The following is a 17,101-nucleotide window of genomic DNA, read 5'->3' as shown; positions in this document are numbered from 1 at the left end:
TAGTGACATCTGTTACAAAAACCGGAAAGTAATTACCGACATACCTGGTAGTTTAGTTAGATATAATGCTGAGAATAAATATACGGGAGGAGTCATTCTATATGTCAGACATGATATTAAGCATGAAGTGATATTGAATGAAAAGATAATCTCGAATTGTTGGTGTGTAGCGATTAAAGTAAAAGTATATAAAGGTGTGATAATGGTAATCTATCGTTCTCCGAGTTTATCGGAGAGTGAATTTTTGAGTTTTTTAGAAGACAAAATTGAGCAGTTGGTCATAAAAGAATATTGTATAGTAATAGGAGATTTTAATATAAATGTAATGGGAAACTCATTTTATGCAAAAAAGATACAGACGATAATTCGAGGTTTGGGTATGAAACAATATGTAAACAAGCCGACAAGAATCACAAAAGATAGTCAGACAATTATAGATTTAGTTCTTGCCAATGGCGAAGTAAAGGTGCAAGTGAAGGATAGGCCTAAAATAACGGATCATGCGTGGTTGCAAGTTGAACTTGGCTCGAGTAGGTCGGAAAAGAAATACAGAGAATTTAGTGGTAGAGGCTACAGTAAATTTAATAGTAGCGAATTTCTTGGACTACTAGAATTGAAAGTAGTACAGGGACAAGGTTTATGTGTGAACACAAGAGCTGAAAAATTTATTGGCAGTATAGTAGATACACTAAATATTGTAGCCCCTAGGAAAATATTTAAAATTCCAAAAGTATGGGATGGGAAAAAGTGGTTCTCAGACGAAATAAGAGTAGCGACAACAAGGAGGGATGAGGCCTATTGTAAGGCAATATATACTAATGCAGAACATGATTGGTTACAGTTTAAAATTGAAAGAAATGTAGTTGTTAAGCTTATTAAGGTTAAAAAGAAAGAATATTATGAAAATATGATAAATCATAACAAAAATGATCCCAAAACAATGTGGAAAACCTTAAAAGAAGTAATTAGAGGCGAGTCAATGGAACCAAAAGTCATAGACAATTTGGATTTCGAGGTACTAAAAAGCGTAAATGAGTGCAATATAGCTAATAAATTTAATTTATTTTATGTATTAAGCATTGAGAACATAGTAAAATCTGTAAAAGAGAAGAGGGAAGCAGATAGAAAAAGTATATGTTTAATTGAAACTAAAGACACTATAGAAAACTTTGAAATGATTGGGGCAAGAAATTTAGAGGAAATTATTATGGCATTACCTAATAAGAAAGGGACAGAAGAGGGAATAACAAGTGAGATACTAAAATTAGCATTCCATGTGATAAAAGATGAGTTTGTAGAAATCATAAATGATTCTTTGAGAATCGGTCAATGTCCAGATGGATGGAAAACGTCGACGATAATACCGATACCTAAAGTTGGGAAACCAAGAATAGCTAGTGAATATAGGCCGATTAACATCCTACCGATATACGAAAAAGTATTAGAATTAGTAGTAAAAGAACAGATAGAAGCGTATTTAGAAAACAACAACATTATTTCGGAACACCAGTCGGGGTTTAGGAAACAACATTCGTGTGAAACAGCGATGCAGGTGATCATTGACGATTGGAAACTAATAATAGTCAGTGAGGGAAAAATGATTGGAGTGATATTTATGGATCTTAAGTGAGCGTTCGAGATCGTAATTAGGGAAATATTAATAGAAAATTTATATCTATACGGGATAAGAGGAACTGTATTAAAATGGCTATAATCGTATTTAAGTAATAGAATGCAGCAAGTTCAATTTGGTGATATATGGTCCAACCTGATTGATACTAAATATGGAGTACCTCAAGGATCTGTATTAGGACCCTTATTGTTTATTATATACATAAATGATGTAATTAAAAGTTGCCCAGAGGAATGTAATATAAAAATGTTTGCAGACGACACGATATTATATGTAGCCGGAGTAAGTTGCAAGGATTTGGAAAAGAAAATGAATATGATGTTTGCTGGAGTAGAAGAATGGATGAACATAAATAAATTAAAATTGAATGCAAGTAAGACAAAATATATGATAGTTAGAAGCATAAGAAAAGAACTGAAAGCAAACATTGTATTGAGATGCATGGATGGAACACCAATTGAACGTGTAAAAAAAATGAAGTATCTCGGTGTAATCATCAATAGTAAGTTAAGATTAGATGAACACTGTGATTATATGCTTAAGAAAATAGGGAAAAAAACGAGTTTTTTAAATAGAATAGGTGACAGTATAACGGCATACACTAGATGTATTGTATATAAATCGATGATTGCACCTCATTTCGAATATTGTGCGACCTTATTAATTGATATGGGCGAGACATAGTTGAATAAGCTGCAAGTAGCGCAGAACCGGGCTGCAAGGGTCATACTGCAATGCGCTCGGCATACCAAGGTGAAACAAATGATAAATGCGCTGCAGTTTATGACTGTGAGACAGAGGATATACTATAGAGTATATATTTTTATTTTTAAAATAATCAATGGTGTTTCGTCTAACCAGCTAAGAAATAGGATAGAGATAGTAGGACAGGTCAGTGGAAAACATACGAGACAAGCTGGAGACATTGTGATGCAATTTCGTAGCACAAGAAGTGCACAAAAAAGTATGTTCTATGAAGAAGTGAGGATGTATAACGCCTTGCCGACAGAATTAAAGCAAAGTACTAGGATTGATGCGTTTAAACGAATGTTAAAGGAATATATTGTAGCTGGTGTGATGGAATTATAAGGTAACTGATGTAACAAATAGCTGAGAAATCTAAATAAAGATCTCATCATCATCATCTCTCCCTCCCTCCCTCTCTCCCTTCCTCTCTCCCTCCCTCCCTCCCTCTCTCCCTCTCTCTCTCTCTCTCTCTCTCTTTCTCTCTCTCTCTCTCTCTCTCTCAACAAGTGGACGTGTTAAAGATCGCTCCGTAAATGCAGTGAATTTTAAATGGTTAAAGTGTGAGTGTTAATTATAAAAAGTAGCTGTGGTTATAAAAATACATGCAAGGAACATATAGAAAAGCTTTCTGTAGGAAATGCGTTAATCTGTGAACGATATTGATGTATTTCTCATGCGGGACATACATACCGCACGACAGGTAGACATTAGAGGTGACGTGTCTCTTAATCACGGTGACGTGAATTGACACCTGTTGATAATATCGGCGTCAGCCGAAAGTTACCGACATGGACGAAGAATATGCCGAGTATCGATGCTCGGCATGTAAGAAGGAAATAAAAAATCAAGTCATGACGTGCAAATCGTGCGTTAAATTATTTTTTCATCCGGGATGTGCAAGTAAACATAAGAGCTATGATCGAAACCGAGAATATGTGTCATGTCCTGCTCCATTTGAGAAGTTCGCAATAGAGAATGAAAAAATGGATTTGGAAACGGGAAGCAGCAGGGATAGACTGCGATCTGCAGGATCCAAAGGATCCATAAAATCCATAGGATCCATAGGAAGGATTGAAAACAGAGCAGCAGGTACGAGTGGAACCATGGATGTAAAAATGGACTGGCTCGTGAGAACCGTGAGAGAGATGACTGATGAAGTGGCATGTAAAAGAGAAATAAAAATGATGATTAAGGAAATAGTGCAAGAGGAAGTGAAAACTATTAAACAGGAACTGGAAGATTTGCGAAAAGTGATACAGGGAGCCATGAATGGATCAGCAGAAAGTGCCCGCAGCAGTTACAGTGAAGCTGCGAAGAAAAAGAAGGAAAATATCATAATCATCAAGCCGAAGATTCAGCAGGAAAGTGAGACCATTAAAAAAGTGATAAAAGAAAAGGTGGATATTAAGAAGATGTCAATGGGTATAACAAAATTAAGAAAAGGAAGAGAAGGAATGGTGATTCTAGGCTGTGAGACTGGAGAAGAAATGGTGAAATTAAAAGATACAGTGCAGACTAAGCTAGGTGAAAACTACAGTATTACAGAATCACTGCAAATAAAACCAAAAATAAAAATTATCAATATCAGTGAAGAAGAAATGGAATTGGACGATGACGAACTAATACATACAGTCAAGAAGCAAAATAGTATGGATGGGTCGCATATAAGAATAGTAAAAAGAATATTGAAAAAGAAGAACAAAGATAATAGACAATCTGAAAGTAAAGAAAAAGAAGGTGGATCTGTAATAATTGAAGTAGATGAAGGAACACATAACTTGATGTTAAAGAAAGAAAAATTAAATATAGGCTGGAGAAAATGTCCTGTGTTTAATTACTACAGCGTTAAAAGATGTTTCAAATGCTGGAGATTCTATCACATTGCGAAAAATTGTACGCGAGATGAAACGTGTCATAAATGCGCAGGGAAACATAAAGCGACGGAATGCACAGCGACGAAAAACAAATGCGTAAATTGTGTGTTTAAAATAACGTATAATCTGAAAATAAATGACGAACATGATGTCCGGAGTGTCCTACATATAAGAGGGCTATCGAGGAGGAGAAACGAAGAGCTGGATGGGATGTCAATAAGAAATAGCAACCACAGAAGGAAGAGGAACAAATAATGTATACAAACGCGCAAAGCTTAATGGCACATAAAGATGAGATACAGCATCAGATCATGAAGAAGATAAATCCTGCAATCATGGCACTATCGGAAACTAGACTGATCACTGAAATCGAAGATTGTGAAGTGAATATATTGGGTTACAGTATGATTAGATGTGATGCTGAAAATAGGAATACAGGGGGAGTCGCGTTGTATGTAAGAGATGATATCAGCTACGAAGTAATCTTGTCAAAAAAGATTGAAGCAAACTGCTGGTGTGTTGCGTTAGAAATAAAATTAAAACTGTATAAAGGAGTATTAATGGTAGTATACCATTCACCGAGTGCGTCACATGGTGAGTTTATAAGATTTTAAAAGGAGATAATAGAAGAATTAACGATAAAAGAAGAATATATGATAATAGGAGACTTTAATATAGATTGTATGACGGGTTCTTTTTATACAAATAAGTTGTTAACGATTATGCAGAATTTAGGTATGAAACAGTATGTTGAGAAACCAACGAGAGTTACAAATAATAGTAAAACAATTATAGATCTAATTTTTGCTAATAAGGAAATAAATGTACAAGTAGATTATGAACCTAAGATAACGGACCACGCATGGCTAAAAGTGGTGCTAAATGTGAGCAAGAATGAAAATAAATATAAGGAATTTAGTGGCAGGGATTATAGTAGATTTAATATAGATGAATTTGTTAAGATAGTGGAAAGAAATCTAGGAAAGAAACAAGATATAGATATTAATGTAAGAGCAAGAAAACTTATCCATAGTGGATGCACTAGATACCTTGGCACCGAAGAAAATTTTTAGAATTCCAAAAATATGGGAAGGGAAAAAATGGTATACGAATGAAATAGAAGAGTTAGCGACAGAAAGGGATAAGGCGTATAGAAAAGCATTGCATGAAGATACAGAACAAAATTGGCAACAATTTAAAAATAAAAGAAATGCAGTAGTTAAATTAATTAAAACAAAAAAAAAAGAGTACTATGAAAACAAAATAGATCAAAATAAAGATAATCCGACAAGTATATGGAAAACCTTAACCGTTTCACTGCTACGCGGCGCAAAAGCGCTGCGTTCATTTGTCTCGAAAACCGCGACGCAGCGCTTTTGCGCTGCGAGTTTCAGTGTGTCTTTGTTACTCCGTGGAAGTGAACGTAATCTGACCTCACGCGTACTTTGTAACACGAGTGCATTCTAAAATAACTTTTTTAATAAAATACCGTTTTTATATATTATTTTTAAAAAATAACCATGTCACGGGCTATTATTTCGGACGTTGATTCGATTGCTAGTGATTCTGAGGATGGTGAAAGAACAGACACAAGTAGTGATGATAGCATTATTATAACTCATCAAAGAAAAAGACTGAGGATTGAAAGTGAGTCTTCTATCTCATCTTCATCTTCAGAAACAGAAGAAACACCAACTTTTACGAATATTCCTCCGACAAATGTGTTTTCCAAAGCAACAAATAATTTTTTCGAGACTCCTGGACCACATCAAAAATTATTGACGATATCGAAAAGGAGTGGATGAATCATAAAAATAGCGTGTCAACACAACCATCTTCATCAACCAAAAAATTTGCGCTTGAAAAATTACCGGGACGTAACTTACGACAATGTGCGGTGTGTAGCAACAGAAGGAGCGGGATCAAGCGATCCCGCCTTATTTGCGCTTGTTGTAAAAAAGGCCTTCACGCTATTTGTGCGGCAAAACATAGTTGTTATACATAAATTTTTCATGTAAGAGTCAGTGATCTTCCCCTAATCAAAATGATCCTTACGTGCTGATCATAAGAGAAGATCAATAAACTTTAAGTTATCTTTTTATAAATTTTAATTTTCAAAGAAAAAAACAATTTAATGTTTATTTTTTCTTATTCACAATCACAATTAATATTGTTTCTTTATAATACGAAAAGAATTATTAAAATTGATTGATATTTGTCTAAATGAGAGTGTTTTATTTGACAACATCAAGTCAAAATATGTCCCGCAGTTTTCGTGCGTTCTTGCAAGAATTGCTTAGCAGTCAAACGGTTAAAAGAAGTTATTAGAGGCGAGACGGTAAGTGCAAAGGCAATAGAAAATATAGACTTTGAAACATTAGATAATGTTACAGAGTGTAATATAGCTGATAAATTTAATTTGTATTATATACAGAATATTAATGATATAATAAAATCTGTAGGTAGTAATAATACACCAAGTACAAGTAAGAAAACTATTTATGTTAGTGAAAATAAGGGAGAGATGGAAAAATTTGAAATGATCACGATAAAACAGTTGGAAGAAATTATTAAGGAATTACCAAAAAAGAAAGGCACAGAAGAAGGAACAACTAGCGATATATTAAAAGCGGTGCTTTATGTAATAAAGGAAGAATTTAGTGATATAATAAATAAGTCGTTAAGTGAAGGGTGCTTTCTGGAAGAATGGAAAACATCCACGATAATTTCGATTCCAAAAATAGGAAAACCAAAGAAGGCAAGCGAATATAGGCCTATTAATATGCTACCAATATATGAGAAGGTACTAGAGATAGTAATTAAAAAACAAATTGAAGGGTATCTAGAGAATAATAATATCATAACGGAACATTAGTCGGGTTTTAGGAAAAATTATTCGTGTGAAACAGCAATTCAAATAATCATAGATGAATGGAAATTGGTAATTAGTGAAAGAAAAATGGTAGGAGTTATATTTATGGATCTTAAACGTGCATTCGAGACAATTGATAGAGAAAGGTTATTAGGGGAAATATATCAGTATGGTATTAAAGAAGCGGTTCTAGAATAGTTCAGATCACATTTACAAAATAGAACGCAGCAAGTACGGTATAAGGATGAATGGTCTAAATTATTGAACACGGAATATGGGGTGCCACAGGGATCGGTATTAGGTCCATTGTTGTTCATAATATACATAAATGATATTGTTAAAGCTTGCCCGGAGGATTGTAAAATAAAAATGTTTGCAGGTGATACCTTAATATATGTAACAGGCGAAAGTAGTATGGAGATAGAGAGGAAAATGAATGTAGCGTTAAATGTAATGGGAGAATGGATGAATAATAATAAACTAAAGATGAATGCAGAGAAAACAAAATATATGATAGTTAGAAGTATACGAAAAGAGTTGAAAGGTAATATTGCTCTGAAATGTTTGGATGGTACTGTGATAGAGCGGGTAGAAGTAATGAAGTACTTAGGCGTAATGATTGATGACAGTCTTAGGTTTAACGATCATTGCGATTACATGTTAAAGAAAATAGGGAAAAAAATAAGTTTTTTAAATAGAATAGGAAATTATATATCGGCATATACTAGATGTATTATACAGAGTGGGTGGTTATAAGTTTACAATCTGAAGTGTACAGGTAGATTACATTAAGACAAACATAAAAGTCCCACACCGTTTACCGAGATTCGCAATGGTTATCGAGTTATTAATGACAGAAATCTTGAAGAGGGGAGCGCGCCGGCATAGATGATTGGAGAAACGTTGCAGCTGCTCAGGCTACAGCGCGGCCCACTCGGCACAGCAACTGTGGACGGCGTGCGGTGAGACGTAATTCCGACGAGATAAAACAACGAATAGCGGCGCGTTGTCCTTCCCCTCGTCTTCCCGCTATGTCGGCGCGCTTCTGCTCCTCAGATTTCTGTCATTAATAACTTGATAATTATTGCGAATATTGCAACACGGTATGGGACTTTTATGTTTATCTTAACCCAATCTACCTTCACACTTCGGGTTGGCAGCTTATGACCGGCCACCCTATAAATGCGCGTTTTCGTCACGCGTTCTCCTTGCGGAGATAATTATCGGTGCTATCCTTTCCACACCACCTAGCGGTAGATAGCATGGCGCGTTTTTTTTATAGTGGTATCCCCAGGAGGCCTAATTCACTGTACATTAATGCATTAATGTAAAAACTGCTCGAAGTGTCGTCCTCGCATACAAAATTTGGCTCTTCGTTTAATATCATGCGTTGCTCGGTGCGTCATTTCCGGCGTGATAGTATTGAAGGCCGCGTCAATTGCCTCACGTACTTCTTGTTCTGTACCATCACGCCGCTGTTCGATTAAATTCTTAACGTGACCCCATAAGAAATAATCGAGCACATTAAGGTCAGGAGATCGCGGCGGCCAGGTGATCGGACCACCTCGACCTATCCACCTTTCCGGGAAACGCGTATCTAATGTATCTCGCACTTGCCGGCTAAAGTGCGCAGGAGCTCCATCATGTTGAAAGATCAACTCCGCTCGTGCCTGTAGAGGGACGTCCTCGAGTAGCCCTGGGAGTTGATTTTTGATAAAATCCGCATAAATCTCGCCATTAAGCCGAGGTGGCAAAAAGTACGGACCGATCTGAAAATTATGAAATATTAGAAAATCATTGCGAGAAAGAAGTTTCTTCAATCGAATGATACTCACCACTCGGTCCGCAATTACTCCGGCCCAAACATTAATACTCCAGCGGTACTGGAACGCGCCTTCTCGAACGGCGTGTGGATATTCCTCCTGCCACAATAGGAAATTCCGCGAATTAAATACACCGTTCGGTGTAAAGGTCGACTCGTCCGTCCACAGGATGCGGTCGGGGAATGAAATATCCCGCCGACACTGCATGAGTAAACCTATGTATTTCAACGGTGATTAATAAAATCAATAAACTGGCAGCAAAAGAAATAACTTGTAAAGCCAATACCTTCACAGAAAAAGACGCGCTTCTGCTCATCTGCTGGGAGAAGTTACTGCACGCGTTGGAAATGATACGGGCGCAGATTGTTCTCCCGTAATGTGCGCCGCACCAAATTGCGCGAGACATCCAATGCAGTCGCTACCTTTCGCGTGCTGTTGCCGGTGTCTCTCTCAAATTCGTGCAAAATGCGCTCTTCGGTATTTACATTCTGCACTCTTTCACCTTCTTCTCGTGTATGTCGCAGGACCGATCCCGTCGCCCTTAATCTCGCAATACACGAGACAATTGTGTGTCGAGAGGGTTTGTCGCGCGCGGGAAATCTTTCTGCGTATAAACGTTCCGCGGCAAGTGCGTTCTCACCCGCCAAACCGTACGTTATAATCATATCGGCGTATTCACTCGCGGTGAACATTTTTACACGTTTCTTCCAATAGTTATTTCTTCAGGCTGTATCGTCCACTGAGGCCGTGTCCGCAGCCGCATTCCACGAGTTTGCCTAAAACAATTGACGATCGACGAAGACGGCGTAAAGAGATTCGCCGTTGAGATGTGATATGAGAATGTCTTCGTCGCGTTTATAGGGTGGCCGGTCATAAGCTGCCAACCCGAAGTGTGAAGATAGATTGGGTTAAGATAAACATAAAAGTCCCATACCGTGTTGTAATATTCGCAATAATTATCGAGTTATTAATGACAGAAATCTGAGGAGCAGAAGCGCGCCGACATAGCGGGAAGACGAGGGGAAGGACAACACGCCGCTATTCGTTGTTTTATCTCGTCGGAATTACATCTCACCGCACGCCGTCCACAGTTGCTGTGCCGAGTGGGCCGCGCTGTAGCCTGAGCAGCTGCAACGTTTCTCCAATCATCTATGCCGGCGCGCTCCCACTCTTCAAGATTTCTGTCATTAATAACTCGATAATCATTGCGAATCTCGGTAAACGGTATGGGACTTTTATGTTTGTCTTAATGTAATCTACCTGTATACTTCAGATTGTAAACTTATAACCTAAACTTCAGATTGTAAACTTATAACCCTATATATAAGACAATTATAGTACCGCACTTTGAATATTGTGCGACACTGTTAGCTGATTTAGGTGAGTCACAGCTAAGTAGGTTGCAGAAAGCGCAAAACCGAGCTATGAGAGTCATATTGCAATGTGATAGATATGCGAAAATCGTTGCAGTTTATGTCCATAAGGCAGAGATTATACTATAATATGATTATATTTATTTACAAGATTTTATATAACATGATGCCAGAGCAGCTAAGTGATAGACTTAGTGTAGTGTGACATATAACTGAAAAGCAAACAAGGCAAGCCGGGAATATTGCGGTGGACTTTCGTAGAACAAAAAGTGCCCAAAAAAGTCTATTATTTGAGGGAATAATAATGTACAATGCTCTGCCGGACGAAGTTAAACGGTGCGAAAGATTGGATATATTTAAACGTATGTTAAAAGAGTTCATTATAAGTAGTTTGACATAAATAAGGATTAACGTAAACATATGTAATCAAAATAGCTGAAAAAGCTAATAAAGAATCAATCAATCAATCAATCTCTCTTTCCCTCTCTCTCCCTCTTTCTGCCCCTCTCTCCCCCTCTCTCCCTCTCTCTCCCTCTCTCTCTCTCTCTCCCTCTCTCTATCTGTGAAAACGAACAAAATTTTGGGAGAAAATAGTGGACCAAAATGGACTGGAGAAAAATAACGTCGAGAGAAAGATAGTGTATAAGGCGGCAAAGGCTAATTCAGAAAAGTTAGTGGTAATAGCGGAGGTGAATAATGAGACAAGAGAGAAATTTTTGCAGATGGGAAAATTAAAAATAGGGTGGAACATATGCAAAGTACAAGACTATATAGGGATTCTAAGGTATTTCAAGTGTTGTGGATATTATCATTTTGCTAAAGATTGTAAGAAAAAAAAACCTGCGGAAATTGCGCAAAACAACATGCAATGAAGGAATGTAAAAGTGAGACGAAAAAGTGTGGTAACTGTGAGGAAAGAAATTAGGGTCTTTAAAATTAAAAACTTGAAATCGGATCATTCGGTGTATGATAGTAATTGTCCGTGTTTTAAGAAAGAAATAGAAAAACAAAAAGATAGAATCAAATGTAATAATATATAGCAATCAGGGAACGTAAGCAGGGACAGAAGCAAAATAATCTGTTTAAATGCACAGGGATTTTTGAGACAAAGATGAAATAGAGAATGTGTTGGTAAAGAAATATAAACCAAATATAATAGGATTAACTGAAACTCATGTAACAGAGCAGATAGAGGATCACGAATTATACATTAGCGGGTATGTTTGTGTGAGAGGTGACTCAGAATCTAGTAGAACGGGCGGAGTATTATTATATATAGATAGAAGAATTAAATTTGAAATAATAGCTATAGAAGCCTGCGAGAAAAATTTGTGGACAATAATAGTACAAATGAAAGACAGAAACTATATAGGAATAATCATGATGGTTTATCACTCGCCAAATGGAAAAGATGCTAGTTTCATTGACTTTCTTGAGGAAACATGTATTAGCAGTATGCAGAATAACGGTAATAATGGCAATAATGGGCGACTTCAACATAGATATGAAAGTAAATAATTTTACTCAAAGTAAATTAACTAGAGTAACGAATTCTGTAGGCTTGAAGCAACTAGTAAGAGAGGCAACTAGAATTATATTAAACTCGGAAACAATAATTGATTTAGTTTTTTCTAATATTGAGATGGAAGTTGAAGTATGGCATGAACCCAAGATAACGGATCATTCGGCAATAGTTTTATATTGGAATGTAGAACTGGTAACAAATGAGAATAAAATTATTAAGTACAGAGATTATAAGCGAATGGATATAGGTAAATTTAAAGGAAAGATAAGCACTTGTTTGAATGTTATTGAAGAAGATAATATTAATATATTAACAAATTTGATGGTTAGAGAGATTATCAAGTGTCTTGATTTAACTGCGCCACAAAAAACAATGCTACTAAAGCAGAAAAGACAGGGAAAGAAATAGTTTTGTGAGTACATATATCAACTAATAAAGCAAAGGGACGAAGCACATAAGGTAGCTCGTATAAGTAAAAATGAAAGTGACTGCGAAGTATTTAGGCAGCTAAGGAATAAAACTGTGGGTATATGCAGGAAAGCAAAAAGAGGTTATATAGAAGAAAAACTAAATAAAAATAAAAAGGATCCGAAACAAATGTAGAGGGTACTGAAAGAAATGTTGAAAGGTAATGAAACTGATAAAGGATATAAAGAAATACAAGTAGGAAGGAAAGTAACCTGTAATGTTGAGGAAATGGCCGATAAATTTAATTGGTATTTTGTTGACAGTATTAGGGCATAACACCCAAAATTAGTAGGGAAGATTGCATAGGATACAGAAAATATACTGACTGTGTTCTAGAAATATTCACACAAATAGAAATAGAGCAATTATATAAAATAGTCCGAAAATTAGAAAATAAGGCAGGTACAGAAGAAGGTATAACAGTAGAAATAATGAAGCATGTAGTAGAAGCAGCAGGGGAAAAAATATGCACTATACTAAATAAGTCACTCCCGAAAAGGGAGTATTCCCTAATGAATGGAAAGAAGCGATTGCAGTTCCGGTACCTAAAGTTCGAGGAACGAATAAAGTTGAAGAATTTAGACCGATAAATAAATTACCAGTATACGAGAAAATATTGGAGATAATAGTTAAAAAGCAATTAGTAGAGTACTTAGAAAATAATGAACTGATCAGAGTGTCAATCGGGCTTTAGGGCAAAACATTCATGCGAAACTGCATTACAGTGGGTAGTTTTGGATTGGAAGAGAATAATAGGAGATAGAAAAATGATAGGAGTGGTTTTCTTAGATCTAAAAAGAACATTTGAAGCAGTGGATAGAGAAATCTTGATTAATAAACTGCAATGGTATGGGATACAAGGGGCAGTATTAAACTGGTTTAAAAGTTACTTGCAGAATAGATCTCAGAGAGTAAAATTTAATGGAGTCCTGTCAAATCCCGTTGATGTGGATCTAGGTATTCCTCAAGGGTCAGTGTTAGGACCCTTGTTATTCATAATATACATAAACGACATAGTAGAGGCTATTAGTGAGAACTGTGCAATAAGATTGTTTGCGGATGATGCACTGATTTATACGACGGGGTATTCAATTGTGGAAATTAATGATAGTCTGAATGAGCAAATGAGGAGAGTGGAAGAATGGTTAAGGATAAATAGACTGTGTGTTAATGTTGATAAGACGAAGGTTATGTTATTGAGAGGAGTTAGAAAAAAGGCAATAGAGGACAATTTAAAAGTTATGCTGCAGAATAAGACACTAGAGATTGTGAGTGAAATTAAATATTTAGGAGTAATAATTGATAAGAATTTAAATTTTTCTAAATATGTAAACTATATTAGTAAAAAAGTAGGCGCGAAGTTAGATGTTATGCGGAGAATTGGGATGAATATATCAGTAAACATGAGGTGCATTATGTATAAAACAATAGTAAGTCCGTTGTTTGAATATTGCTCATCTATATTGGTGGGTGTAAGTAATACAAATTTGGAACATCTACAAAAGATGCAAAATCAAGGGATGAGAATAATACTTAGGTGCAACAGAAGAATAAGAATTATTGATATGCTAAAAGCGCTACATTTTATGTCGATAAAAGAACGAATTGAGTACAATACTTGTGTACTTATATATAAAATTGTAAATAGGTTATGTCCCATATACAGGGTGCACGATTTATCTGAAGACATTGAAATATCTCGAGAACTATGCATTGGATAAAAAAAGTGGTTGATGAAAGTTGTTAGTCCCGAAGGGGGACATCCAATGATACCAAACTCGACCTCCCACCCCACTCCCTGGGGGTGGGGGTTGGGAGCAACTTTGAAATCTTAAATGGAAACCCCCATTTTTATTGCAGATACGGATTCTACGCCACAAAATACGTAAATTAGGTCCGAAACTTTTTTTTTATTCGTGATAGATGGCGCTGTAATCGCACGGGAAGTATTAGACCGTGATTACAATGGTCGGTGGATTGGCAGAGGTGGCCTGATTAATTGGCCTGCTAAGTCGCCTGATTTGACATCGCCGGATTTTTTTCTGTCCCCTTCGAGACTAATAACTTTCATCAACCACTTTTTTTTATCCAATGCATAGTTCTCGAGATATTTCAATGTCTTCAGATAAATCGTGCACCCTGTATATGCAAAACAATATAGATTTAGTACAATATGGAGAGGGTGTAAGCATGCGACAAGAAGGAAATATCTATATCAATAGATGTAGAACCACGAAAGAACAAAAAATGTTATGGTATAAAGGAATGAAAATGTACAATGCGTTGACGAATGAAGTAAAAAGAGAAGACAGTTTGCCAAAGTTCAGAAGAAAGTTAGTGAAATATATTCAGAGTAGAGAGAGGGGAACAAATATGTAAGAGAGTTCCGTTGAGCGGAATATCTTACTAGAATATTATTTATTGTATTTAAAAGCAAATTATATGTAGCTATTGAAGCTAATAAACGGCTATCATCATCTCTCTCTCTCCCTCTCCATCTCCCTCTCCCTCACTCTCCCCCCCTCTCTCTCTCTCCCTCTCCCTCACTCTCCCCCTCACCCTCTCTCTCTCCCTCCCTCTCCCTCACTCTCCCCCTCTCCCTCACTCTCCCCTCTCCCTCTCTCTCTCTCTCTCCCTCCCTCTCCCTCTCTCCCTCACTCTCTCTCTCCCTCTCTCTTTCTCTCCCTCTCTCTTTCTCTCCCTCTCTCTTTCCCTCTCTCTCTCCCTCCCTCTCCCTCTCTCTCTCTCTCTCTCCCTCTCTCTCCCTCTCTCTCTCCCTCCCTCCCTCTCCATCTCCCTCTCTCTCTCTCTCTCCCCCGCTCCCTCCCTCTCCCCCTTCTCTCGCCCTCCCCCTCTCTCTCTCTCGCTCTCTCTCACTAATATAACTCCATTCGGACTCCTTTCATACAAACTGTCACTCGGCTGTCATTCGCCGCGATGACAGCCGCAAACGGCACAAAGCCAGCCGCAATGACGACCAATCAGCATCGCGGAAAAGGGACCTCAACATTTCGATAGATTCGACCGACCGACAAGTTCGCAGCGTTACACGCCTCGTTTACTAAAGGGATACTATATTCTAGCATATCTCTTACTTACTCGCTCGCATTCGCTGCTGTCTGCTTCTTCAGCGCTCTCGTAGCGCCCCTGGTGTCGAAAAAGCAATGTGCATGCATATCCCTACTCCTCTGCGTCCGACGTTTCTTTCTTACTGAATCGAAATTTTCCGTGATTCGGACTTTATTTATCTTAAAATGCCTCCACAGAGACAACGTATACAAAAAGCACAAGAACACTTTTCTTCCAAATGTTTAAGGCCGAGTCGATTGAGACTAAAAAACCTCGCTCGGTTCAGCCATTACTGAGATATTAATATCTCACCTCGTATTACTCGCAGTTTCGCGTAATATAGGCACGGTGTGCTTCACGCATTTCGGTTGTTTCAAATTTAATATTGATATAAGTATATATCGAAAAAACATATAGAAAATATATTTTCAATTTGAAACATGTTTATTACATATATACATGTTATCATACAAGCACATACAAATCTCTTTATATATTTTTATTTTTTTATTTGTTTTATACATCTGAAATTTAATATTAATGTAAATGTCGAAAGAGCATATATAGAAAGTGCAATTTTTATTTGAAATGTATTTACTAAAAATATACATATATACATATCTCAATAGAAATAGGAATATGCCATCTTTTTAACATATAATGTAAAGTAAAATATGAAAAGTGTGTAACATAATTTATAAAATACATAATATAATTGATAAATATGCAGAATACTAGTATCAATTCTAATTTCTCTGATCTTTATATATGTTCTCAAGGGCATGTTCATGTAACCTTCTGCAAGTTGTAGGTGGTAGGTCACCTTTTATAAAAAAGTCACGGACAAAAAAAGTTTGAGGAAATAAGCATACTTATGAGCGGCAACATATGTGATTATCAGAGAAATCAGAGCTGATATCAGTATTCTGCATATTTATTAATTATATTATACAGGGTCCCGTTTTAAAGGATCCATTCAAATATCTTAGAAACACTGCATTAAATCGAAAAATATTTCAGACAAAAGTTATATGATTTAAAGAGAAATATAAAACAAATATATCAGTTTGTTTATAGATGAAGCCACTTTCAAGATATTTACCGACCATTATTTTTTTTAAATGGAATTCCAAATTTTTGTTATATATCATCTTTTTCTACTAATTAATTTTAACAACTTTTGTCTGAAACATTTTTTTATTTACCTAATATGTTTTAAGATATTTAAGGAAAACTTGATGATTTTTTCAATATTTAACTTGCAATATCTCGCTAACTATTTGTCGGAAAAAAAAAGACTCATCGATCTTTGGAAATTTCAAAATTATCTAATTACCAAAAGTTAGGGCACCATTGTAACCATACTCTTGAGACTAAGTAGAATAAAAAGGTCTCGAACCACTTTTTCTTCTGACAAACAGCTAGCGAGATTGTAAGTTAAATGTTAATAAAGTTACCAAGTTTTCCTTAAATGTCTAAAAAAATATTAGACAAGTAGAAAATGTTTCAGATAAAAGTTGTTCAAATTAATTGGTAGAAAAAAATAGTGTAATAAAAAATTGGGATTTTCATTTAAAAAAAGCAATGATCAGTGAATATCTCGAAAGTATCATCTGTAAACAAACTAATATAGTTTTTTGTATTATGTCCTTCTTGAAACCATACAATTTTGCCTGGTACATTTTTCACTAAAATGCTTCGTTTTCGAAATATAAGT

At 36.2% G+C, this 17,101-nt stretch overlaps 2 protein-coding genes across 2 annotated transcripts; one reads left to right on the top strand and one right to left on the bottom strand.

The window, feature by feature from the left end:
• The first annotated feature begins 202 nt into the window (after positions 1 to 202).
• Positions 203 to 1,630, top strand: LOC112589101 (uncharacterized). Its single transcript, XM_025301115.1, has one exon. It carries the CDS (start codon positions 203 to 205, stop codon positions 1,628 to 1,630), a length of 1,428 nt encoding a protein of 475 aa, XP_025156900.1.
• A 6,613-nt stretch (positions 1,631 to 8,243) lies between these two features.
• Positions 8,244 to 9,156, bottom strand: LOC112589100 (uncharacterized). The gene is made up of 2 exons (XM_025301114.1): positions 8,962 to 9,156; positions 8,244 to 8,895 (listed from the first exon to the last, which is right to left on the bottom strand). The coding sequence occupies exons 1-2, from the start codon at positions 9,154 to 9,156 to the stop codon at positions 8,449 to 8,451; spliced, it is 642 nt and encodes a 213-aa protein (XP_025156899.1). The 3' UTR covers positions 8,244 to 8,448.
• Between the last annotated feature and the right edge of the window lie 7,945 nt (positions 9,157 to 17,101).

This window comes from Harpegnathos saltator, unplaced genomic scaffold, assembly GCF_003227715.2.
Source record: "Harpegnathos saltator strain DR-91 unplaced genomic scaffold, Hsal_v8.6 scaffold402, whole genome shotgun sequence".
Taxonomy (NCBI): domain Eukaryota; kingdom Metazoa; phylum Arthropoda; class Insecta; order Hymenoptera; family Formicidae; genus Harpegnathos; species Harpegnathos saltator.
Note: the sequence above shows the minus strand (reverse complement) of the source record. Positions and strands in the feature narration are given on the sequence as shown.